Here is a 26,705-nt window from a genome sequence, read left to right on the forward strand (position 1 = left end):
GGTACTAGGATTAGTTTAGCGACTTGGACCCTCCAGTTCACACTAAACAGTATGGCACTTAGCCCATTTCTCATGTCGAACACTGTGTGTGTGCTTGTGACTGTGTGCATGTGTGCAAAATAGGCTTCCCAGGGAATTCACATTCATATTGCCGGTTATGTGCATCATCCCTCGAACATCTTCTAAGCAGTTTATTCCACTTGTAACTGCTACAGTATTGGCCCCCTTGAGATGTTTTCAACTGTGCTGGAAAATGGTAATAAATATCATGTCATGTGTTTGGTAATATAAAGCAGATTTCCTGAATTTCACTTGAAAAAGGAACATATCTTCTCTTGTATTGTATGGTCTTAAAAGCTCACTCCAAAAATATCTCATTTATTAACAGTGGCATTGCTGGATGGAATGTTGAATCAAAAATACAGAATAGAGCTCACTTATTCAGAGGTGAAAACAGCAACATTACATGCAATGGTGTTATACAGTGTGTCAGTGATAGAATAGAATAGAATAGAATAGAATAGAATAGAATAGAATAGGCTTTATTGTCATTGAACTCCAAGTTACAACAAAATTGGTTCAGGATGTCAAAGGAACAAATAAAATAGCAATAAATATAACTATAAAAACAATAAATATAAAATATAAATAAATATAACAACAGTATATATATTCCACATTCCTCATGTTCAATCATATAAAATTCATGCTACAATTTGATTAAAATTAAATATATATATATTTTTTTATTTTATTGGTGAACCTAATCCTGCACAAACTCTAAAACTGCACAATTCCCGACTGCACTAAACACATCCTATCATATCAAACTAGAATGAATGTATTAATGTCCCACTGCCAATTCAGATTGCCTGTTCCCAATGTGCACCCCTCCTCTAATTCTACTACTAAACAATGATATCAAAAGTGAATTATGGGAGACCTCTGGGGTGGAATCGTGCAGAGTAATATGCCAAAAACTATTACAATGGGAAACTGTGGGAATAGACCCCTCTAGAGAAGCAGAAGACAGAGAATTAAGGAGAGGGATTGAGCTAAAGGGAAGTGTATTTGCAGGCCAGGTTGTTAGTGATTGTCACTGGAAATGTCTGTGGCAGTGGCAAGTTGTCTTTGGCCTTTTACCACAATATCATGTTTTGACAGATTTACTGACATAGAAACAGAAAAATATTTACACAAAATCCCACTAATGTCCAGGGAGTGAGAAAAAGACTTGAGAAATGAGCATGATTGACATTTTAAGCTTGTTGTTGTAATATGGTGTAAACTACTGGCTTGGCAAGCCTTTAGCAAAAGCAGTATCTGGCTTAATAAGCACGCAGAATTTCCCAGGAAGTACCGTGGCATATTAAGTTACTTCTACACGTGGAAAAAAAGGAGACTTTATGCAAATGTAGGTATGCCTTAGCAATTGTCATTCAGTTGTTTTGTCCAGTGGTTTAATTCGATTTAGGGGAAAACAGCGATGCCAAATTGTGTCTTTCGATAACATCGCAGCAATGATTGAGTTATGCATTATTGCATTTGTGACTTGAGTTTGGTTTGTTGCTCTGCAGTTTCAGCCTTTACCTGAGAAGAGCTCAGCCAGCAGGAGAAGTCCGGGTCCAAAATCCTTTCATTTCCTTTGTAAACCACATGTCATGTTCTATATTAGGTGGATAAAGGACGTATGTGCCTTCATGTCTGTGCACCTTAGATCTAGCTAGAGATTTCCCCCCTCCTCTTTTCTCCTTTTTCTCTCCCCTTCCTCTGCTCTGTTTACTTTCCTACAGTCTTCATCTTCATGTGACTTACTCAGTCTGTCTCTCTATCTCCTCGCTCCCTCTCTTCTCTCTGCCAGGCTGTGCAGTGTCGGCCTCGCTCCATTCTTTGGGTAGCACAGGAAGTGAAACTGTAACACAGAGTTCACTGGTAATTGGCCACGGTCACGCTAACCAAACAGGAAGGAATCTGCAACTGATTAGAATTCTTCCTCCTGCAATAATAGTCCCCCCCACACACACACCCCACTCAACCACCACCCACCCCCGCCCCCACGAAATTAATTACATTCGGGGGTCTATTCCCACTATTGGTTTTCCTGTTTTGAAGCAGCATTATAAAGGGACAAATCCCAAGACAACACAGTCTAGCTAGTTTTTCAATTACAGAGAGACAGGCTAAGTCACGGAGGCATCCATCTATCCATGTCTTCATCTGGACCAAGAGCTACTGGTCAGATCAGTCAGCATGTCACTGGGATTCACCCACAAAATACAGTCAGAAATATATGTATGGATTTATACTGATATCAAGCCAAGTAAAATTTCAATTTCATTCCACGCTCGAGCTCCTGTTTCTCTTTTTTGATGTGACATACATTACATAACTGTGTCTAAATATTTCTCTTTAACTTTAAACACATTTAACAGTGAAGCAGGCTTAAAATTTCAGCAGCATCAGGAAGTTGACCATGTTTTATTTTTCAAAGACATATGAATTTTAAATATACAGAAAATATAGATGCACAAATACATGATGATGTCTTTGTTCAGCTCTGGCTGTATCGTGCCAGCTGGCATTAGTGTCACAGGAGCAACAAAACGTACAAAGACAATCAGCTTATGTGAATGCTGCCCACCTGAAATTGTTTTGATATTGCATTCTGAACAAGTGCATTGCTTGATGTGACATATTCATTTTGCAAAGGAGGTTAAGCACACAAGAACAGCGGGAAGCCTGGTGCACATGTAATGTTAAAATACTGCGGTGTTCAACACCTTTCACAATAAAATAAAATAAAATTGAAGAGATGCATTTTCATCTCATCTTCACAGAGAGTCACTGAGAGCCAAGGCTGCTTCAAAAATAAATGAATGCCTAACAATGTTTTTGATGTCCTATATTTAAATTTGTACGGTTACTTACATTACTCCTACTTCCCTGGTCTTGGAACTAATCCGATTGATATGGAAATGGGGTGCTCTGTTTCATGACAGAGTTAGGGAGATGGAGAGAGAGAATTCCCAGGTTCGCTCCTATTCGAAATGTGCTGAAAAGTGAATTTCAGAATCCTCTGGCTTCATGGATTACACAAAACTACAGCTGCACTTTTCAACCAGCAAAAAAGTTCTTGATGCTGGACACACCACAAATGACAGGTTAATTAAAACCAAATTCAGTAGATATTGTGATTATATTCAGGGCTATGAACCAATAAAATGACAATAAAATTTAAATTTTTATGTTTAAGGAAAGACAGGATTATTTTCACTTTAAGATCCTCAAAGAAAACACATGTTGTAAAATGTAATAATAATATGACTGAGATTTCCTATTGTAAAATAAATACCAAGTCAAAAATAAAGACATTAAAACTGTGTGATAATGTGTGGATATCAAACATTTTTATGTGCACAACACTGATGTATTATAACAATACTTGCAGCATAAGTTTTTTTTTTTCTCCTATAATTTCTTATATAAAGCCACACTTTGTCACTATCCTTCACTTGCAGGGGTTGAAAAACATACATTTTATTTAATGTAAAATATAATATAAAATCACAAAAATCTGATTTTACATAATCACAATTTGGGTATATTTGTATCCAAATTTTATGACTTGAATGGTGAAAAAATGTCATGATTAAATATTTATATATGTTTAGCATCTGTGTGAAATAAAATGCTCCTCAGATTAAATATATTCAGAATGAAAGGAATAACTATTTTTTAAAAATGTCAAAATAATAATACTTACACAGTATAAAATACTGTAATTTCTGACAAACAGCAGTGTGTCATAAAACTCAGTCACATAAATCACATATGTGATATGTGGCTACTGTAACAGCACATTCAAACCGGGCTTCCTGCTCTCGATCCCGGCAAATCCTTATCTGCTGCAAACTGTCCTTTTTATCTTAAACAGCATTTAAAATCATCACTTACCAATTCCCTTCTTTAGCTAAACAGCCATTCCTGCGTGTGTTGTCTGTCATTGGGGTTGAAAATTGGGGAATGGGCTGGAAATTGGAACCATCGAGGATGCCGTCCTGGAAAAAGAGGAAATCAAAGTTAAATGAGATCATGCATGCCAAGAGAATGTTTAACCAAAGGGCAAAAAGGAAGCTGGAGATAACAGAGAAGAGAAAACCGCTTAATGTTGTGTTACTGCAGTCTGTTTGGAGTTGTGCATGCTTGTGTTTGTGTGTATTTGAAGGGGGGTGTTACTTGTCACTACAGATTAGACTCTTATTTCATATATCTGTAAATATGTATAACTGTATATATCTATGTATTTGAAGTATATAAAAAATAAAATGATTTATGTTTCTTTAATTATATAACAGATTACGAATGTGTGCATGTTTACATTTAACCATGCATATTTTTAAAGTCACGCATGAAAGATAACAATGTGCGCATACAGGTATGTATGTAGATAATTACAGCTTTCCAAAAGTTCATCTCCTTCTGCAGTGTCTTAAATTGTTTGAAGTGGTGCACCACAAGCAATTAATCTTGAGCCAGTGATTGTACTGAGCCCCAATGATGCAGATTTCCCATGACAAGTTCACTTCAAAAGACTGGAATCCTGCCCCACCCAGAGCTCCTATGGTTAGATGATAGACAGGCAGATGCTTTGTTTTAACATGAGAGGACATTGCAGACTAGGGCACAGAGAGGGGGGGTTACTGCTAATCTTTGTGGTTATGCCGCTTAGGAAATACTTTTGCAAGACATCACACCTCGGCAAAAAAAAAAGGCGCAAGGCCAGAAGTCCGGTGAAAAACAACATTCAAACAGACTTGCTTGAATTAAATTCACAGAACACTGCAGTATAAGCTAATAAACAGTGCTATCCGTTATCAAAAGATAACAAAGGAAGTAATAAAACAGTTCAATAAAAGCAGTGATTATCTTACGTTTGATTAAAATTGTATTTATCACAGTAGATTGTCTCTGGAAGATACAAATTCTCTTTTATCTGACACTGGCCTTTACAGCTGACGTCTAATCTTTGCACTAGTTCGTGCTCTTTCTTCAACACCGATGGAATCAGAGATCACGCGTGTACGTTGTCCATAACAGACAGGCTGGAATGAAGCATGTCTGGATTATGTTTATTCAATTTAACTGAGCATTTATCCTCCCAGGTATTGTAGCCGGTATGTGCCGTGTGTGGAAGCTAAGGAAGCAGACTGATCATAAGAGGGATGACAGGAGCAAAGTTTCCAGTTCACAGGCTGAGGTGAGAGCGCACTGAAAGGGAAACATGCAGCCAGCCTGCACATGTCAAGGTCAAAAGACATGTTCTTCTGAGGAATGAAAGGAGACGCGGAAAAGATAGAGATCTCATCCAAATATACCTTGATGTGGCTCTGCTGAGATTTACAGCATTAAAATAGCCGGAGAAGAGGTGTGTGTCTGAATCACAAAAAGCAATTTAAAAAGTATTTCGATCCCATAAACGAACTAAACACATTTTACCAATAAATTCCTGGATTATTATTGATGTAACCGATGTTCTTTGTCTTTTGTTTCCCATGATGCTGCTTCACTGGCCTCTCTTACAAGACAAGACAAATTTTATAACTCTGTAAGAAAAAAAAACCTCACCTACTTTAAAGAAAGGTTAAAAAAACATGAAGTTGTCAATTTTACACAGGGTGATGTCATGTGAACAGAATACCTGTGGGTGTGTGTGCCATCTTTTCACTGAATCATTTGGCGCTGCATTTTATTTCTTAATTCTCATTGCCATGAAACACTTCAGAAAGAATATCAACCCAGAAGCAATATTTTCTGCGAGCAAAAACTAGTTCAAAGACATTTTTTCACAACCCCCGAATCCTCAACTTACTGTCCTGGCATCAAGTCAATTTCCCATTTGCAATGACTTTTACAAGATTTTTTACTGACTTTGTTGCAGCACTGAAGCCCCCCGGCTACTGGGTCATATAATTATTATGTGCAGAAAATGATAAGCATGTTTTAAAAGTGAAAATTAGGTTTAATTGTGGTGTATGGTTGCAATGTGAGCATGAAATCACAAAAGTCAAACTTATGAGACTATTGCATTATTTAAACAATCCGGGCGGGTTGATTTGTGTTTGGTCAGATCTTTAGAGACGCGAGTTATTTTAGGAAATGACTGGGGTAATAATGGGGACATATTTCAGAATATGACTGGATTATGCATTTGGACCACAGTTATGCATTTTTGTTGTCTCAAATATATTCCATTTACACTGTTAATTATATTCTTTGATAGCAGCTTGTTGTTTTTTTAATGTACATTATTTTATATCCATGCAAAGGTAGCAAATGTGCAAAAACGTGTGGGCAAGGATTTGTATTCTTCTTCTGCACAAAGGCTTAATCCTCGAGCAAGCTGGGGAGCACGCTAATGTATACTTAATGCAAATGTTTGTACAATTCCTGTGACACATAAAGATAACCTTAAATTGCCACCAGGCTCTGACAAAAGCCCCACGATTCACCTTAGACTCCACAGACCCTGACATTCGCATCAGTGCCAATCAGAAAACCAGCCCTTAGACAGGAAATAGAAGCAAATGTGTGAGGTGTCCTTGGAGTAACCAAAACAACTGAGAGTCCAATTTCCTCCTTTGTCACTTTTTGCAGCTTTACTTTAAACTGGAGTGTGAGCTGAGAAAAAAACGTGTTGTCGGCCTGACTAAAACACTGGCAGCTCTGCGGCCCGTGTGTAAAGCTGACATCCAGTTTCCTGAGTGAAGTCATTTCCTTGGTAGACGTTTTGCACAAACACTGGACTAATATTCAAGGGGGGTTCAGGGGCACTTGTCTTGAACAAAGGGCTGATGGTGAACATTCACCTTTAAATTTAATTTTCTTTCATTGTAGAGCACAGATAACAGATTCAGTAGCCACGGTTAACTGTGAAATTATTATGATAAATGGGCTTTTATTAGTATTTTTCCCCATTATTCATGACAATAACAATACAGTGTTCCCTGAATGTACTGCTGCATGCATCTGCTGCAACAGTGACAAGAGCAGGGGTACTTATTATGGAAACGGTGGTATGATGAATGTGTTAGAGCAACTCAAACTTAATCTAAACTGCATTACATGTTGTTTTGAATATACCTCCCTGATATGCCCATCTTTAATGTACTATCAAGTGCAGGGAGCAGAATTGCTTTAGTCTCAAAATTCCAAGCAGTGGAGAGAGAGGGGCTTTAAAATACTGTCTGTGAGAAATGCAAAATTTATGAATACCCCCCTCACATCTCAGCTTGATTTATGTGAAATAATAATACACTATTTAATGCTTAAACATAGCTAGGAGCGATCCCTGGCTATCAAGATGTACAATGGAGTAATGGGGCTGGAAGACAAATCACCTTGTGGACTTGTGATGCTTATTTAAAGGTGCTCAGGCAGATATATTAAACTATATGTAATTGTACACTAACTCTGTGCTGTAGGCAGAGGCGGCAAACACAGGAGGAGGCCAGTCATGATGCAGATGGAGTGGTGTAATCAATTTGACTCAAGCATCAGCATCCACGGCAGAGAGGAGAGAGACAGAAGGGAAGAGGAGGAGGAGGAGAGGAGACTCTTCCATCCACTAGGTTGTCATGCTCTGTTGGATTTTTGCTTTAACATCCATCTATACTTTTAAACAAAACATCAAGAAATGCATCATGTGAAAGAAGCTCTGAAAGATATTGACGAAAAACTGAAAAAAGGCTCAAATCTTGGATATAACGAAAACCAAAACTGGTTGAAAGGTTAATCCTCAACATGAAGGGTTATTGTACAGTGGTGGCTATTTTATTTTTAAGGTGTGTTAACGTTAAAGAAGACTACCAGGTTCAAACAGCCAGTGGTCACATGGATTGTGATTTATGATTCACTGATTGCCTCATTTAATTAAAGTAAATGGTAAAGCCAAAGCAAGGCCAAATTGTCCTGATCTGATGAATTGGCCCCGTTTTACCACCAAAAGCAGGTAGGGTAAATAAACAGGGTAATTACATTGGTAAATGAAGCCTCTGTGAGCGAGCCGTGTGGGCTGTGGGCGGCTCACCCAGGATGTGCTGTAGAAGTGAACAACAGGCGTTCCCGTAACTTTCTTTTATCATCTTTCTCTGTGTCTCTAAAACCTGGCCATGCCAAGAAAAACATACTTGCATCCACGCAGACACATACTAGGAGCACAGACTCTCACTCACACATCCAGTAACACACCGGCACACAGAGACACAAACCACAACTCTCCTCCCTCCCCCATCCTGGTGCGTTCATGTACAATTATAGCTACGGTGATCCACAGGTGTTGAATTCTTCTGGCAAGCCATAAAACATGATATGCATGATTTGTGCAGTCAGCTAGGTCTGTAATTTCATTCTCTTTTTCTTTCATTTTCCCTTCCTGGGCCACACGATCCATTTTCCTGCTTTATGAGAGTGCAGACACCCAGAGAGACTTTCAGGATGATTACATGCCCCGTGCCATGGGGGGTCTGAGAAGCCAACACGCCAGCCTAAAAGCCGCGTCAAACCTGGGTGAAAACATCTATTTGAATAAGGTTTTGAATATTTGAACTGCTCCAGGTACGCTTCATTTATCCTCCTAGACATTAATACATTCTCCAACATGGAAGCATCAACTTGCAGAAAAGCTACATCAGCTCCTTCTAACGTATATATTTTCTTAATCCAGCAAAGAATTTAAAATATATGTTAAATATTTTCTCAGGTAGGCAGGGTGTTGTCATAAGCAGTGCTGATATAATATCTGGACAGATGCACTCGTGGTCCTATGAGTGTCTGGCCAAATAAATCAAGCATACCTCACATGGCTCGTGTATTCAAGGCAATATTCATATACACAGTCGGGCCTGATGTCACAGCACGTGGGTTGGTCTGTTGGCAGAGAACTGCGATGTCCTCCAGGGGAAACTAAACAAACTCTGTCTGCCACTTTCACAGTGTTGCCTAAACGTGATCGGGGTGAGAGGTAGTTCCTCTGCGGTGGAGTTATCCAAGCACACACGTTCATTGGTTTATATTTATACACATCCGCACCTACAGTATAAACGCCAAAGGAGGCAACACATAAATTGAGTTTGTACATATTAAAACTGAGTCATTATTATAATATGGTCTAAGAATCATATATTTCTAATATTACTCTGAGATTTACCATGGCTTGCTGTTATTATAAACAAAATATTATTATCTATGTAAATAAGTGCCTCTCATGGATTTCAGATAAGGCTATGTTAGTAAATGGGTGCATAAGGATAAATGACTGTGAAAAGCTAAATAGGCCACAGAGCATAATTTTGCATATTGCACAATTTTGATGTTTTTGCAAACCTGTTAACGGAAAGAATTCCTCCAGCCTCAATCCATAAGTAAATAATATTCAGACATAAACCACAGGATTAATCCCAGTGTGTGATTGACATTTCATATCTGTGACAATACTCCAAATAATTAAAAACAGAAATCTTGAAAGGTAATAGCTTCTCAAATCCATTAAGTAGTTAAAGGTTATGAGAAAAAACAGGATTATTGCTCACAGCAAAACTCCTAATTAAATGACACTACATAATTTGTTTCTCAATCCCTTTCTCTTCATAAGCACAACGCAGGTTAAATGAATGGGCAATGAAACGTGTGTGTCATTTACCGTCACTCTGAGGAGACAACAAACAATCTTTTTTTTCCACCATTTTCTTTCTATATGTATTAGAGCAAAAGCGAGTATGGAAGATTGGATAAGCAGACACACAAGTCCGGGTAAATTGTTTGTTTAATTACTTTTTCTTTCCTTTTCTTCTGAGCACACTTGGAAAGAGAGATGCTTCCCCCTCCTGGCTGCTCATAAGAAGGCCAAAGACTCCTCGGTCTCCTGTGCCTCCCCACAGCACCAAACATTTACTCTATTGTCAATTTCGTGTGGGAAAAGTTGGTTTTCCACACTCCTACAACACCTAAAGTGTGTAAGCAGCCCATAGTGTCCGTAACTAACCTTTTAATTAACTGTTCTTACTTCTGTTAATGCTCACACTCACATACATATAATTTACTGCTGGATTAAGTTGACAGCACTGGTAATATATATTTTGGAAGTCTAGATAAGGCTTTGGTTCCCAACTGTTGCAAATTTCATTCAAAATCTCAGTGCTGCGATTTTGTGCATTTGAAGTATGGCTGATCAAAAGAATTTAAAGATAATAAAGACAACATAAAAACATTTTATACATGCAAGAACTAATTTATAGCAAGAATGTTTAGTTCTTTAAGTGACAGAAATGCATTGTAGTATAGCAATCTACAAGTATTGATGGGAGATATTCTACAAGGTCAAGCAGCATATAAAGCTCCAATGTAAAACAAATTTACTGCACACAAATTGAGAAATAGTAATACTTTTACATAAGGACACATAAACTATGTCTGAAAAACAGATGGTTTCCAATAAATAATACCAGAATAGATTAATATGACTGACAGATGAATCATTTTCACCCTCTAAAACTACTGTATTTCTATAATTCTGCTTAAAAACACCTTATCAAAATAAATAAGACTTCCGACTACTGGATAGATTTTCTCATTTACAGGTTCTTTCAGTTTTAGAAAAATATTCTAACAAAACTGAAGTTATGGCCCCTGCTATGAATTCAATTAACTGAATTTTTAATATGAACTGAAACTCAGTCCTGAAATGATGCACTGCTACAGCAGGAAAAGCATATTAAAGGGAGAATCTAAAAGCTCCGAGCCACCATACACCTCCTGCCCTCTGATGACTTAGAACAGATGAGCTGAACTCCATGCATCCACAGCCAACTAAGTAGTTTTGCTTAAAAACAACTGAGTTATCAAAATCAATAAGGTGGTCACTGATTATAGATTCACTGATTTAAAAATTCTTCATTAAATTAAAAAGTAGGGAGCTTTAGGAAAATACTCTCACGAAAGTAAAGTTATTGTCCCGGTTCTGAATTCAATTAACTGTTTTTTGATGAAGTGAAATGAAGTACTACTCTGAGGGAAAAGGCATATTAAATGGAGAATCTAAAAGGTCCGACCCACCATGCACCTCTTGCCCTCTGATGACAGAGAACAGATGAGCTGAATTTCAACATCCACAGCCACCAGCCTACCAGGGCTGTCTGCTCTCTGGTCACTCGCAGAGGAAGGAGGGGGGAAATGAGGAGGTGGAGCGAGTGGGGGAGGTGGGAGGTGGGTGTGGGAGAGGACTTGCGATGGGGGGAAGAAAAATGTAAGAGCAGCAAGCCTAGCAGATCAAAGAAAATAACATGGGAGAGGATATGAGTGCTTTGAGAAGTAATATAGCCGAGATAGCATCTGTTTTCCGTAGCATGCAGGAGGCTTGAGACAAGCCCAGAAAAAGACAACGGAGAGCAAGTGCACTTTAGCCGAGGATAAGACCAAACACAAATGGGTTATTAAGAAACCCTCAAATGTAATATCTGGCTGACATTAAAGTGTCTTTTTCTGAGATGATCCACTGCTGGGGATAGGGGCTTTTGTGATACTGATAGGGAATAAATAACATGAAGGATCACAATGATGGAGAGTGTGTTTATATGTGTGGATCTGAGATTAAAGAAGGAAGAACATGAATGTTATCATTGAACATTGCTGGATAGTTTATTAAACCCCATGAAGTCATATTCTGGAACAAAAAGCTCCAACATAAACTCTTAAAAAGCCTGTTAATGATTACAAAGGCTATTGTTAGTATTTCCTGAGTCTCACCTCTAAACTAGCCAGAATTTAAATGGGTTTTAATGAAGAGGAGATTAATTACGTCTGGTAATAGTGCCTCGTCATGCTTTGCCTGATGGTCAGTGCACGCTTTACAAATGAACCATCCAGTTTAGCCCTGCAAACCTTAATAAGTTGACATTGTATAAGCCAGTCAATAACAAAGCTTTTATATTTATATAAAACACATTGTGGTTGAAACATGAACATTGTTTTGTTTGTTTTTTAATCATGAATAAGGAGCTATGTCTATGCAAGACAGTGACCCAGTTGTCTATTTTAATTTCTATGGTCTGTATAGTATATGAAAACCATTCATAGGTCATACTCCCATATGAGCCTCCTGAAGATTGAATAATGTCCTTCCTGATCCGCACTGCAAGAGGCCATATTGGATCCAGATTTCACTGGTTCAAAAGTCATTTCATTCCCCTTCATTTCTCCCCCTCTCTCTACTTTATTCCTCTCTGTCTTTCTCAAGCCCTCTCTCTGCCTGCTTTATTTATTGCAGGTCCAGTGGTGTGGTACAAAGCCATTACCCGCGCATATGTACCTTTTTGAATAATCAATAAATAATTATTTTATTATTTAATAGGATCGTATGGGAAAAGGAAATGGGTTTTATTACATAAATCCATCACACATGATGAATGGGTACACTTGTAAAGTTGGATGGGGGAGAAAGAAAAGTGGTCAGACAGGCTAGCACATGCACTTGCCTACTGTGCATTGCTGAACACTTTCTCCATGCAAGGTTGTAAATATGACATTTTTGTCTCATTGGGACTGTCAATTGGAGTGCATGGGGACTGTGGGAAGGGGATTGTAAATTCAGAGAGATTAATTAACCTTTTACATTTGCGATTCAGCCCTGCATCTTTTTTTTTTTCTGTATATTAGTGACCCCTATGAGCAGAGGGGTGAGAGACCTGGCTGCAGACGGCCGAGGGAGCGCAGACGTCTCATTCCAAATGAGTTATTAACAGAATTTTTTGAATAGATGGAAAAATTGTAGCCTGGCCATTTAGTGTCATAAAGGCCGGGTTGGCGAGGCGGCAGGGGCCTCCCAGGGACAGGAGGCAATACCATTACAATCAAATCTGAGATGGAAGAGGGATTGAGCTGTCCATTCTGAATTTTTATATTGTCGGAGGGCCGGGGAGGAAATAATGCCATCCTGGAGTGTATTAACCTCTGGCTGGGGAAAGAGGACAGGGAAAGAGAGAGAGAGAGAGAGAGAGAGAGAGAGAGAGAGATGGCAAGCAGAAGGAGGGGTCTCAGATTGGACAGTAGGGAGAAAAGAAGGCTAGAAGAAGGAGGAGGGGAAGTGAGGGGTGAAAAAGAGCTGGGGAAGCCATAGATATGAGATGAGACATAGCAAGAAGAGAGGGAATGGAGAGGAGGGTATAATGCGATAAAGATTTAGAGGGAAACACTGGAAGACCAGTGAGGAGAGGACAAGAGTAGAAAAGGATACTATATATAGGGATAAGAAGTCATCAGATGGAATCATTACTGTTTTACAATGTCTATTTGCTGTTATTTTTATTTAGTCTTTTAGTTTTGTTAGTAGTTTCAGACTGCACAGATACTTTATTGTGTGGAACAGACTAGTTTTGGTTAAGGTTTTATTATGGAAAAAGTCTTATTGTCCCATATTAAGTCATGGTATTTTTCAAAATTTTGTCATCTATAAACTTTTCATGTGTTTGGACTTTGTATTCCACTTATTGATATTTAATACATTTTTCACTGCATGTTTTTGTTTTAGCAAAGTATAGTGAAATGTGTTACTCGCACTATACATTACATTTAATGAAATTGCACATTTTGGTGTCAAATCTCAACTTTTTAAACTCACTATTGGTCACCTGTTATTTGTTCATTTCCAAAAACAACTTTTAGGTTTCTAAATACTGTCTTATTTAACATAGTATCTAAATAAATCACCAGAGGAAGCATCTCATATGAGTAACCTGAGTGGATATACTAAGTAAACTACTATGTTGTTAAGCCGGATAAACTAGCATGCACTCAGAGACAACTGAACATGGACTATACAACACAGGTAAGAAGCAGGTGTTCATTCACTAAAATGCATTTTCCTTTGTCCCCGCTCTAGACCAGAGGCAAACAGAGATAATTTTAGAAATTATGGTTGAAAAGTAAATTTTAGAGTAAATACTGGAATAAAAACCTCTACACTTACCTGATGTTGCGCGTGCCTCTCTCGACCAATAGCGTCAGAGTTCGGAGGTCGAAGACGAACGGAAGTTGTTGGCTGCTTCTGTCACTGCAGCAACATAAAGTAGCTTTTAGCATAGCGGGCTAACGTGTTTCCCAGCGTGTTTGAACCTTTTACCACAGGATAATAAAGCTATGCAAACGTTTGAAATGTACGAAAGATGAAGCCGGAACATCCAGGGGAATGATTTTCACCTGGATTGCCTCTAAAGAGGAGGACAAGCTAACGTAAAAAACCCGGAAGTGTTGTTGAAGGTAACAGGCTTGCTACTGTAGCTTGCTTGTATGAGTGAGAAAGCCAAGCCGGGGATGAAATGTGTCGCCAATATCATCATCTCATAAACTGATGTGTAGTTACGAGGGGTGTTTGTGTGGCTGGTGTATGGTGGACAATCATACAGCATCATCTGCTTCAGTTTTTAGCTGGCTGCATGGAGCAAAGCTAACGATGTAGCATGATCCTAGTTTTTCTAAAGAGCATTAACACGTAGCCACTCAGTTACCATATGACATCCGTATGGCCGAACATATTTAGATTATAAGGGCGTAGTTACTTGTAAATATCGTAATATAAATTTTTCAAATCACGTCTAAAATATTCAGTTGGTAATATTCTTGTCGAATTTCTATTAGAAGAATGAACATTGGGTTAATTCCACCTTTAGAGTGAATACCGAATACATATATTGTATATTGTTTTGTAACATTAAATAAAAGGCAACAAAAGTAGAAAATAATATAGTATCCAGCAGCAAAGGCATTCGGGAGACCCAATGTCACAATAATAAGACTTCACCATCTTATAACTTGCTGATCACCCTGGAAAATAAACATAAGGACACCATAAGCTATATGAGCATGTCAAAAGCTTTCTAGTAATGAGACCAGTGTTACAAAAGCTGTATGACAAAGTATTTATTCAACACGTGTTTTCATGTTCATTCATAGAATGGTTTTGAAGTAGTGCAATCTCATGAAATCAGTGATGGTTATGGTGATGCTTGTAAAACTCTGTCTACAATGTAGCCGCAAGCATGTACTGACATTTAAATGATTAGTTTTCATGATCACTGTCTACATTATAGATATAGAACTGTAGTCATGTTCAAATACAATAAATAGCTGTATACATATGATCACTATAGTATAATTCTCTGGATGCAACAAATGAAGTAGGCCATAGTTCTTGTCATATTGTCTGCATATGTATTGTTTTATTTTGTCAGAAAGTGATACTTTAGATGACACCATCTTACCTGAGTTTTGAGCCCATATAAGATAATGACTTTGTAGATCTGGGCTACATCTTTTTTTTGTTTTTCATAGAGCGACACTTTGTTCATTCTATTCTGGAAATTCAGCATCCAGTCCCTCACAATGTAGATTAAAGGCATTACTCAACAGAATGGATGAAAACTACACACATATACATATTACTCAACTTCACTTTTAATATCTGCTTTATTTTGTCAAATTTAACACTAATTACTCTTGAAGTGGTACTGTATAGTTTGTTAATCTTTAAGATAGGCGTAATGCCCTTTTGTAGATTTTGTGTTCCTGTTCTCCCCGCTTCATCTCAAGCTGTATGTTGTACTTGGTCCTCGAGGAGGAGAAATAATTCCCCATATAATTATTGCCTAACCACATCTCTGCTTACACAGCTCCCAGCAGCCGAAGACACAATGAGTGCCAAATATGGCCTGGTGGGCTACAACAGTTCACGGAAGCACATTTCCATCTCCATCCCTTCATCCACGGAGGTGATGTCACCCCACATAAAGTCTGTGGAGGAGCTGAGAGTCCTGGGAATCAATTTGAGCAGCTTTAGTGCTCCCACACAGTTCTTCATCTGCGTGGCTGGAGTCTTCCTCTTTTACCTCGTCTACGGCTACCTGCAGGTAACACAACAACAAACAACAAAGAAGCCTTCATACACATACACACTGTCCAATTCCTTTATGTCAACTTTTGCAGTTTACCACAATAAAAGTGAAGTTCTCAAAGTTGTAGGTGTTTTTTTGTTCATTGTGTGTAGTTATAACTGTTTCTGTCTGAGTAAATAGAAATGATACACAAGTACCAATATTAATATTGCATAATTTGTAATTCTTTATCTTACCACCCAGGAGTTGATATTTTCTGTGGAAGGATTTAAACCTTTTGGTTGGTACCTCACATTGATCCAGTTTGGGTTTTACTCCATGTTTGGACTAGTGGAACTGCAACTCACACAGGACAAACGCAGGAGGTACCGCTATTGACAGGCTTATTTTATCTATTAGACATTCATTTGTAATATGCTTGTGACACTTTGTAAAGAGATTGTGTTTAATCAACCTCAGATAGAGAAGTCATTATGATTGTACATACTGTATATGTATAAAGTGTAGTCCAACAACAGCCATTTACATTGTTGTATCCATCTTTATATTTTTTCTTGTCCTTCAGGATCCCAGGAAAGACTTATATGATAATAGCATTTCTAACAGTGGGCACCATGGGCCTGTCCAATACCTCGCTGGGCTACTTGAACTACCCTACACAGGTTATCTTCAAGTGCTGTAAACTCATCCCTGTCATGATTGGAGGAGTGTTTATACAAGGTCAGCTTTTCTTTTATCATCATTATTATTATTATTTTTATATCTGGTAGCTGTGAATGCTATGGTTGTGTCCTCTCTGTTCTTCTGCAGTCATTGTAAATTCAGTTGACCTGTTTGTAATTTTCTAGACTGTATTTGAAAATCGTCTTTGTACTTCATGCATTTTATAAAATACAGCTCAAATTCACATGTTTAAAAATGGATTCATGGACATGTATTTCGTCCGGGTCGGGAAATAGAAAAAGAGATCGGTGTCATCCTGTAACGTGAAAATTCAATTCAGTCTTTAAACATTCAAAAAGCAACTGAATCTTCTTGCAATAAGGATTTGCAATATTATTCAGCATATAAGTAAATCATCACACAAAGAATTGTAGTTCAAATGTACCTTTTTCTCTCATTGAAGTCAGAATTGGTTACCTATAATTAGGAGTCAGTAGATGTACACTTTAAAGAAACCCAAATTCCAGTTATTGCATATACTTGCTTTGATGCAATGACCACCTTTCAACTCCTGGTACCTTCTTTTTATCTACGACTGTTGTTTTCAGTTGTCAGTGCCCAGACAGCGGTACACACTGTTTCTTCTCTCTTTCAGTCTCTCAGTTCTAGCTGTCTTTTTATCCTCAAACCTTGTGTCCTCAACGTCAGACAGGTTTTGTGCATTTTTCCCCTTCCTCCGTCACTCTCTGGATGGATAGATGTGAGGACCTCGGTCCCTCAAGGGGTCGAGTGGGAAACAGAACTTGTTCACTTAGAATGCAAAGAGGGAAAAGAGTGGGAGAGAGGGATAGATGGAGGGATGGAGGGAGGGGTGTGGGTTTGCATCTGATGTTTGGCCCTTCAAAGGTGAGTGGAGAAATCAAAGCTGACTACGGCCAACCTGATGCTGCGTCCCCTTGTCAACCTCAGGGCATCCATCCGTCAGCCTGTTTTTGGAAGACTCCTTCATCCTCTTGTTTTGTTACCCTCTTTTTTTTTTAGTGAATTTTTACATGCCCACCCTCAGAAACTTTGAACTGTGAAAAGTACCTACTTTAAAAAGTTTTCATTTGTACTTCAGTCCAAAGCCAACTTCTGTTGTTTAAAAAGAAAGGTCATTTTTAGAAGATTTCTTTATGAGCGGTGCTTTTGGGGATCTCTTCTCCATTTGATATTTTTGATGAGAAAGAATAAATGTCTACACAATCAAAGTCAGTCAAAATTATTTTAGAACATTTGATTTTTATAATTTATACATTCACGTTGTAACTGTAGACACAAAACGTTGGATTGAAGTCTGTATACTCTCTCTATATATATTTTCCAGGTAAGCGCTATAATGTCGCTGATGTATCTGCTGCTCTCTGCATGAGTCTGGGACTTATCTGGTTTACGCTAGCTGACAGCAAAGTGGCCCCCAACTTCAACTTAACAGGTAATCAAATAAAAAATGCAAAAGCTCCACTGGTTTCATAGCCTTTCCTTGATACTCCCTTTAGATATCGAAAAAGTGTCCACTTCGAGCTGAATTCTCAATATTATGTCACAAAATATCAATGTCATATTATGTGTTCACAAACAGTTGTCACCAAAACATCAGTGGTTAAGTTTTGTTTATATATTCATTCATTAATCTAACTAGTATGCACCATTAATCACACATATTTCGTGCACCTCTAATGACACAGACATGAAGTTCTACCACAAAAATTGCATCCAGGTGACTTCACACAGTGGTTTATATTGTGTGTGTGTGTGTGTGTGTGTGTGCTGTGCAGGTGTTCTCCTCATCTCTCTGGCGTTGTGTGCAGACGCCGCCATTGGAAACGTGCAGGAGAAAGCTATGAAACTCCATAATGGCTCTAACTCTGAAATGGTATCCTGTTAATCTATAACAATAATATACAATATATGACAGTAGTTGTAGGTCATTTCTTCACACAAATATACTGTATAGGTATGTGATGCTCTGGACTCACTGTTATTGGTTGTTTACAGGTGCTGTACTCATACTCAATTGGCTTTGTCTACATCCTGACAGGCCTGCTCTGTGTGGGTGGGTTAGGGCCTGCAGTAGCATTCTGCTCAGAGGTGAGAGTACAGATTATACCTTTAGTATCGAATGCACTTTCTATATTTACACCTGAATGTTATGATCTATTGTATGATATTAGCAGCAGAGTATAAAATAATTTGGTAGAAAGGCTTTCTAAGATGTGACAAATATCAAGAAATTTTAACTATGGTCTTTTACTAAACCTAACTATATACTGCACCAAAAAGCTGAAAGCATAGGCTAAAAAACCCCAAGTATTGAATGTGAATCAGTCCACCCGTCCTGGTTAAACTGACATCTAAAAATAGGGTGCTTACGCAGGTCTAAAAGTATGGAATTTTGGCTGGAATTTTGTGTGAAAGTCTTAATAAAGTATGGAAAAAAGTTTCTCTCATAGTCGAGTTTTAGAGTATGCACAAAGGCACATAATCTTGTAAGATAAGAAATACATGAGGAAAACAAAAAAAACTTGATATGATTTGGCTAACCTGTCAATACTGGAATGATTCTAGTGCAACTTGTTTGTGTGATATCCATGCACTTTTGTGATTTTCATGTTTTGAAAACGTTTCTGTTAGTAAAATGTAATTTACTGCGAATTATGCATTCATTAATTCATACATTTATTAAAATGAACTTTTTTACTACTCACAACAGGTACAATCTCAACCAAAAAAGTAGGCACGCAAGTATAGAGCTGCACAATATATTGTTTGAGCATCGTCATCACAATGTACGTGTGGGCAACAGTCACACTGCAGATTCTGCAATGTAGGAGGCAAATGTACTCAACGTATTCTCATCTAATTTCAACCTGGGTACCTGACACACACTGCGCGCAGCGATCCACCAATCACAATCGTTCTTAATCATTTTGCCAAACCAGACCACGCCCCTGCACATAGAGTGAATCGCTGGAAACAACATTGAAAAATGAGTGACTAACAAGAGAAGATCACTGAAAACGAAGACTTGGTGCCAAAAAAAAACCCAACATCAGTTATCTGGAATTATTTTGGCTACAAGAAGGATGATACTGAAACGTGTGTTTTGTGTCGGTAGTGCCTTGCACCTGTTGCCATAACGAGAGGTAACACAACTAATTTGTTTGACCATTTATGTCGGTGCCACACAGCTATTATATCCTCCTGAGTATTTTTTCATATCGCAATATATATCGCAGGGTTAAAAAAAAAAACGCAATGTCAGTTTTTTCTACTATTGTGCAGCCCTACACAAGTATAAAAGTATATAAAGTCAACGTCTTAGGGAAAAAATAGCAGTTTTGAAAAAGTCTGGAATTTTTTTCTTTTGGATAAAGAGTAAACACCCTGTAAAAGACACTGTAATTTCAGCGTGTACACCCTTTATATGTTGAATTTATGACATCCACAATTTAGTTTTCTATTGTTGTTCACCAGTTTTTGTATCATATGCTTCCTCTCTTTCCAGCATCCTGTGAAAACATACGGTTATGCATTCTTCTTCTCGCTTACGGGTTATTTTGGCATCTCCTTCGTACTCGCCTTGATTAAATTGTTTGGCGCCCTGGTTGCAGTTACAGGTCTGAATAACAGTATTTCTTCATTTCAGTGTGCATTCCATCTGTTTCAGTAATTTAAAACAAACTGTATCCCTACTAAGAATAATAGTTAGGTTCTTCTATATTCAAGCAGTCAGAAAATCAGTTTACTTTCATGCACATACTACATACACAAAATTGATGATTATCTGCAAATTTATGCAAATCATTCCATTTTTTTAAAATCTGAAATAGAGTGATTAGAAATAGGAAGTGACTGTAAAGTGACTATTTTTTAAACATTAGACTGTTACTGTGCCACATTGGGGATGCAGTTGTCACATCTGTACCTTTTCACTGTTGTACTGGGACTGCTCTATATTGGTCAGCATGGACAGTGTGAGTTTAAGATTCTGTTTTGCATTTTAACTTTATAGTCGCAAAATATGTTTTTTCTCCTTTGCAGTGACCACTGGGCGAAAGGCCATGACTATCGTACTTTCCTTCATGTTCTTCACGAAACCTTTCACTTTTCAGTAAGTATTTTCACCTTTTGACTTTGATCACTTTTCCTCTTGTTTTAAGTAAGTCTTCAGTGTGACCCCCAACCTCTCCTTTGACTAATAACACTTGATTTGGTTTCCCTGCTCGTGGTTTTTATGTCCTCAGTCCATTTTTAGACGACTCTGCTGCTCGGTCTCCCTGTTTTTGACTCCTTCACTCACCCTGTAACTCTGTGTGGTCAGAGGGGTCTCATTTTCTGTTGTACCTCTCTTGTTCTGGATCTACATTGTGACTTTCTGCACAAAAACACACAAGATACTAAAGTCTTAGTAGCAAACTTGTTTGTCTGGCCAACTTCACTCTCCCTCCAGCTGGTATGTGCCCTCCATAGTCCCTTTTTTTGACTGAAGTTTGTAATCTTTAAAAGTAGCACTTTCCATATTTTTATTACACTCCTGTTCATGGGGCAGTGTATTCATAGTCGTGCATTGGGTGGATTTGGCAAGAACTTGTGACTATGATAGTACTGCAGTTAACAAAAAAACATAGAAATCCATATTATTTTGGAAAAGGTACTAGGGTGCAGTGGTGGATTGCTGTGTTCTGTAGAAGAGAACTCCACAAGATATTTATATTAAAATCTGTTAGTCATGATGTTAGGGCAAATGTATAAATATTAAAAACAATTGTATAAATAATAGATCAGTCAGTGGTAACCATAGTGTATAGTGAATCTTTTTTAAGAATAAACAAATTTTTAATCAAGGTAGGAGGAGATCTGTGTTTTCCTCATACACATGCAGAACTTATATTCCTGCCTGACTTCTTCATCCTCGCTTTAGTGTCTGCAGAGCAAGCAAGAATCAGATGTTGGCAATAAATAAAATGAAGCAAAATCTGGCAAGTAAAACCTGAAAAAGTGTTGGAAGTCTTTTTTTTTTTTTTTTTTTTTTTTTTAATTCAAGGTTGGTCAGGCTTTTTAAAATTATTTTGTTTTGGGTGAAGGAGACATGTTAATGATAACAACAACTAACTGACTTGACTCTTGACTGACACTTTAAATCTCTTTTTTAGATGCACCTATTTGCACAGGATTTTAATACAAGTCTAGACTTTTTACTTGTTTTATTTTCTGGCTGTATTTTTAGATACGATTTATCTTATGATTGCGTATCTGTTCTATCAGTTTTAGTATATCTTATCTTTTATATCTATATATTTTTATTACTTTTATTATATGTTGTATTTTTACCTATATCCTAGTACAGCACTTTGTAAATGTGCTATATAAATAAACCTGACCTTGACCTTTTTTTTTTCTTTTTAACTTGTCTTGTCCAGCATCATAACAGCAGAATGGTAGTCTGGCTGCCTTTTGGTGCTGAACAAATTTGCTTTGCCATGGGAAACTTCATAAAGTATATGAAGCTCCCCTTGATATTCTACTGTTTTTATTATGAGTTTCAAAACCTGACCTTGATCTTGATTTCATAAAGTAATTAAAATGTCCTTCCCCAGTAACACCATTGCCACTGATTGCTGATTGATTTATTTATCTATTACTGTGTATCTCACAAATGCAAAATTACAAAGTTTTCATGTTACAGAGGACAGGTGGTGAAGATAATCTGATATCCTACTTTATATATTGCATGAGGATAAATAAGTATCTCCACTTGTTTCCAGTTCATATCTGTCCATCCATTCTAAAATGTCTAACCTTGTGTTTCCTCCTGCTCAGGTATATTTGGGGTGGCCTTCTGGTGCTGTTCGGCATCTTCTTGAATGTTTACAGTAAAAACAAAGACAAAATGAAGCTTCCTTCCATCAAGGACCTCACGAGCTGGCTGCTAACAGGAAAGAAAGTCCGATTTCTCTCCCAAACTGTATAGAAGGCACCCACAGGCGTACTGTACATCCCCTCTAATGTAGAGTTGGCCCAAACTGTGTCAGGGGATATGCTGAAGCGAGAGCCTGACCTACAAGTTTCATGACCATCAACACTGAGCCAAGGATGGGTATACAGGGTCTGACCACCGATCAGCCTCACAGCTGACACATTCAAACTCTGATGTGTGATGGAGTCACTGTGTCCCATTTTAGAATACCAGTACGTCACTGGTGTAGAACTGAATGACATAAATCAACTTCTCTGAAGCAAACTGAAGGAAGTCTTTTTTTTTTAAAGGGGATCATTAAAGTCGAGGGCTCTCTGAAAGCAGTGCTACAGAGCCTCACAGAAACATTCCCGACATGGAGGACAACACAGAGGACTCTAAAGGGAAGCCAGCGCCTTAGCTAACCAAATCGCATAGTTTTGCACTGGAAATGACTTGTGCACTTAAACCCTTCAGTGGGTGGAAAAACTGAAGTGGTGGAGTGAGAGAGTACAGAGCAACAAGTAAATCTGACATGTTCAAAATGAATGTTTGTCTCCCAGCCTGAAACAAAACGTACATATTGATAAAAAGGCATCTTTGTCTCCGCATGTGCCACAAAAAAACTAAATAAATAAGTTGTTTTACATAATCATTGTCTTGATAAAAGTGACTTTTTTCACAGTTTATTGATAATTTATATCTAACTGTGCCCTAAATTGTGCTCTGTGTGATTATACTGTATGGTGACATATTTGGGAATACGGAGCCATTTACTCCACTGTACATCAACACTATCAACTGCCATAATTTGCTAACCATGTGTTTGGGTAAAAGGGTAACACACTTTTTACAATAAAATAAACTGAGACATTTCCCATACACTCTTCCAGTGTTTTGTGTGTGTGTGTGTGTGTGTGTGTGTGTGTGAGAGAGACTCATCAGCCTACCCTATTCTCTCCCCTTGCACCGCTTGAGAGAAGAGTTGAAATGTTGCCAAATGTTGTGTGTGTGTTTATCCATCCCGTGGCCTTAGGCATGTTTGATTAGTAGTCCTAAAAAAAAAGGATAGCACAGCTCAACAGAAAATAAACTGTCTTCGCTGTGCCTAGCCTATCCTGTCCTATTCATTTGGCTCTATCCTGTGTGTGTTTATCGTTCACATGAGTACCGGCCGGCGTTCTCCCTAAATTATGATGGTGATGACACACACCTGCTTTTTCACTAGCGCACTTTGGTTTCCTCTGTTGGGCCATTCAAGCATATTAAGCTGAGAGTTAGTTTTTATTTGCCTTCCTCATGGTGCAACTCACGTACTATTCTACCAATTGAGGGAAAAATATTGTTTTAACAGCAACTGGGTGCATCGTAAATGTACTGTAGGTGTTTAGCACAGAGCTTTAGTTCAGTGAATCACCGGTTTGAGTATAAATATTACTGTGTCTCTGCTTCATACAGGAAAAGTCTAAGTCCATTTCATATATAGGCATTGCCCAAGAGATTGTCAAGTTCTAGCCACTGCTTTTCTACAAATATCACAGCAAAGTTAATTTTGAGTCTAGTACATCTCTGGCAGAACATTCTTCTGTTATTTAGTTTTGTTTTGCATTTTTTTTCACTGAAATAGCTGCATTATTGAATAAAATATGAACATCTATAAATCAATTAAAACACAAATGGCAGTCTGACAATCTAATCCTGATATTCAGCAATACTTAGATTATTTAATCTTAAATCAAAGACCAATTGCAGCAAAACAATAGATTCTTGTTGTGACCCCCATGTAAGCCAAGTGAGTAAAACACAGCTTCAACCTGGACCCAGAAGCCTTCCTGCTGAGGAGTCCTAGACCAGTAAAACAGCTCTGAAACAGTCTGCTACATGGAAAAATACACATGCAAGAATACAGATAAGCAGCCAAACTCAAACGCAGAATGTCACAATTCCTAACTTTTCAGTGTCTGTTAGTTCAGTTAGTCCCTGTACTTAGTTTAGGATGTTGAAGTTCAAAATGCTACAGAAGCCATGACTTTAGAACCTTCAGATTGGTGAATTATCATCACTGGGGTTAAAGTGGGACATATCTGTGACTGCATTTTTGGGCATTCTTTCAGAAATGCATTCAAAACTGTAAACTCAAAGCTCAAATCTGTGAGTAGAACTGAAAAGGTGAGTTCATAGAGGCCAACAAACCAGACATAGGTACTTGTACATCTAATACCTGGAACAAATGGTCAAAGTCTGTCCCAGGTTATACAGATAAAAATGCAGCCCATATAAATTTTACTTTAGAGCCTCAGAGAATGTGAAAAAAATGAAAAGTTGGGGAAATTAAAAACTACTTTTCTGAAATTTCATATCATCAAACTGAACAAACATGGAGGCCAAATGTATGAAAATGAAATGTTCAGAATTGAAAAATGAGTCTTAATGCCATTAGCATAGGTGTATGTGAACTTCTGACATTAACTGTAGGTGCAGCGCTGAAGAAATCTGATACAATATCGCACACGATTGATTGCAAACTCTTGAGGCTTGACACTGACAACAGAAACGTCTGACTGTCTTTTGTCCTTGATAATCACTTTGTGGGTATGAGTGTGTCATTGCCATATAGCCTGGTGTGAAATGACAGAAACTTGCCAGCTCAGCAGGAGGTGGCATAGAGTGGCTCTCTCTGTGATCCTAATAGAGGCCCAGATATTACAGTCTCACTTCCAGGCGGGAAACCTAACGCTGGGCCAATTAGTAATTTGGTATTTCATAAAATTTGGCAGCTTGTGTCTGATGACAAACTGACAGAGATCCTCTCTCCTCCAGGGAACCTTTGGCAGTGCAGCAGTGTATACACACATACTGAGGACTTTTAAGTTGTTCTTCCAAAGCAAAGTGAGGAACGCGGCGCAGATTGGAAGCATGTAACTCAGATGAAAACAGAGAATGACTTTGGTTGCTTTCTTGTTTGGCAGCAAATTTCACAGCCCTCAAATAAGAAAAAGAGTTTCTCCAAGAAGTCTTTTTGACACACAGCACCCAGTTCAACTGCATTTATATGATTGATGAAGAATAAAGGAGCCCATTATAGGTTGAGAGGTGATGATGCAGTGTTAAAACATTAGTTTGCCATTATGTACACCTTTGATGTACAGCATATAGCGCTGCTTCATCGCTGTGGGAACAGCTGCTCTCCTCCAGCTCCCTGAAAGGTCATTATGGGATGGGAAAGCCCAGTTGACCCAAGGCAAAGTACATCATTTGTCTTTTAGCACCAGGAGAACACACCTAACAAAGCAGGCTGACCCCTGTTAGAACGCTGAGGATTCAAGCTATTTTTCAAAGCCACACAGGAATTTACCATCCACTTAAGTCAGCGGTTTTTTATTGTTTCAGATAAACATTTTTCTTTTTTTCCCACGTCATAAGTGACTTAAGTGTTTGTCTTCTGCTAGGTTATCATATGGTCAAATGTGACTTTTTCATTGCATAACTGGGGGATGTCTTGTTTGATGTAATAAGATGCATTAAATTTGGGATTATAGAGTAATATACAGGACAACTTTTGCTTTTTCTATAATTTTCTCCCCTTCTTCCTCCTCATGTTCCCACCCCCACTCCCCCATCACACACACACCTGGTTACCTAGGCCATCCAGCCTCTGCTCTCACATCACTGTGGCCCTTCCTAATAAATAATGGGAGGTGTCCAGAGCTCATCATCCCAGCAAATAGGCTGCTATATAATATGCGGTCCATTTCAGATAGGTTGCTATATAATATGTGGTCCGACCTCAGATAGCCACAGCAGGGAGGGCTGGCAGCCCATTCATTATGGGTGCAATCGGTTCAGTGGGGGCAGTAAGGTGGGTAGGTGAGGGATATGTCAAGATGTTCACACATTCTCTCACTCTCACACATACAGTTCCTGCTGTCCTTGAACAAACAGGAAATACATTTACGTACACATACACAAAGACATTTAACTGAGATTATTTGGATTTTAATTCTGCCTCCAGACTCAAAAAAAAATGTTGCAACAGGTTCACAAAAATGCTAGCTCTGTCTATCCCACCCTCTTTACTCTCTCCTCCTTTCCTTTTCTCTCTTCAC

The 26,705-nt window shown here is 38.2% G+C and overlaps 1 protein-coding gene and 1 long non-coding RNA gene across 2 annotated transcripts; one reads left to right on the forward strand and one right to left on the reverse strand.

Annotated features, from left to right (window-relative positions):
- Nucleotides 1-729: 729 nt before the first annotated feature.
- LOC115411567 (uncharacterized) lies at nt 730-14,095 on the reverse strand. Its single transcript, XR_003934235.1, has 3 exons — nt 14,018-14,095; nt 3,955-4,058; nt 730-1,912 (listed from the first exon to the last, which is right to left on the reverse strand). It is a non-coding gene; the product is annotated as an uncharacterized LOC115411567 (long non-coding RNA).
- On the forward strand, nt 14,089-23,478 carry slc35b3 (solute carrier family 35 member B3). The gene is made up of 10 exons (XM_030123757.1): nt 14,089-14,307; nt 15,717-15,953; nt 16,182-16,303; nt 16,504-16,658; nt 17,968-18,075; nt 18,419-18,516; nt 18,639-18,731; nt 20,149-20,260; nt 20,685-20,754; nt 22,464-23,478. The coding sequence occupies exons 2-10, from the start codon at nt 15,738-15,740 to the stop codon at nt 22,612-22,614; spliced, it is 1,125 nt and encodes a 374-aa protein (XP_029979617.1). The 5' UTR covers nt 14,089-14,307; nt 15,717-15,737; the 3' UTR covers nt 22,615-23,478.
- Nucleotides 23,479-26,705: the final 3,227 nt, after the last annotated feature.

This window comes from Sphaeramia orbicularis, chromosome 20 (genome assembly GCF_902148855.1).
Source record: "Sphaeramia orbicularis chromosome 20, fSphaOr1.1, whole genome shotgun sequence".
NCBI classification, from domain to species: Eukaryota; Metazoa; Chordata; class Actinopteri; order Kurtiformes; family Apogonidae; genus Sphaeramia; species Sphaeramia orbicularis.

Coding starts and splice junctions, on each gene's coding strand:
- slc35b3 (XM_030123757.1), top strand. CDS start 15,738: ATGAGTGCCAAATATGGCCTGGTGGGCTACAACAGTTCACGGAAGCAC. Junction 16,304..16,503: donor ACACAGGACAAACGCAGGAG/GTACCGCTATTG, acceptor CTTGTCCTTCAG/GATCCCAGGAAAGACTTATA. Junction 18,732..20,148: donor CAGTAGCATTCTGCTCAGAG/GTGAGAGTACAG, acceptor CTCTCTTTCCAG/CATCCTGTGAAAACATACGG.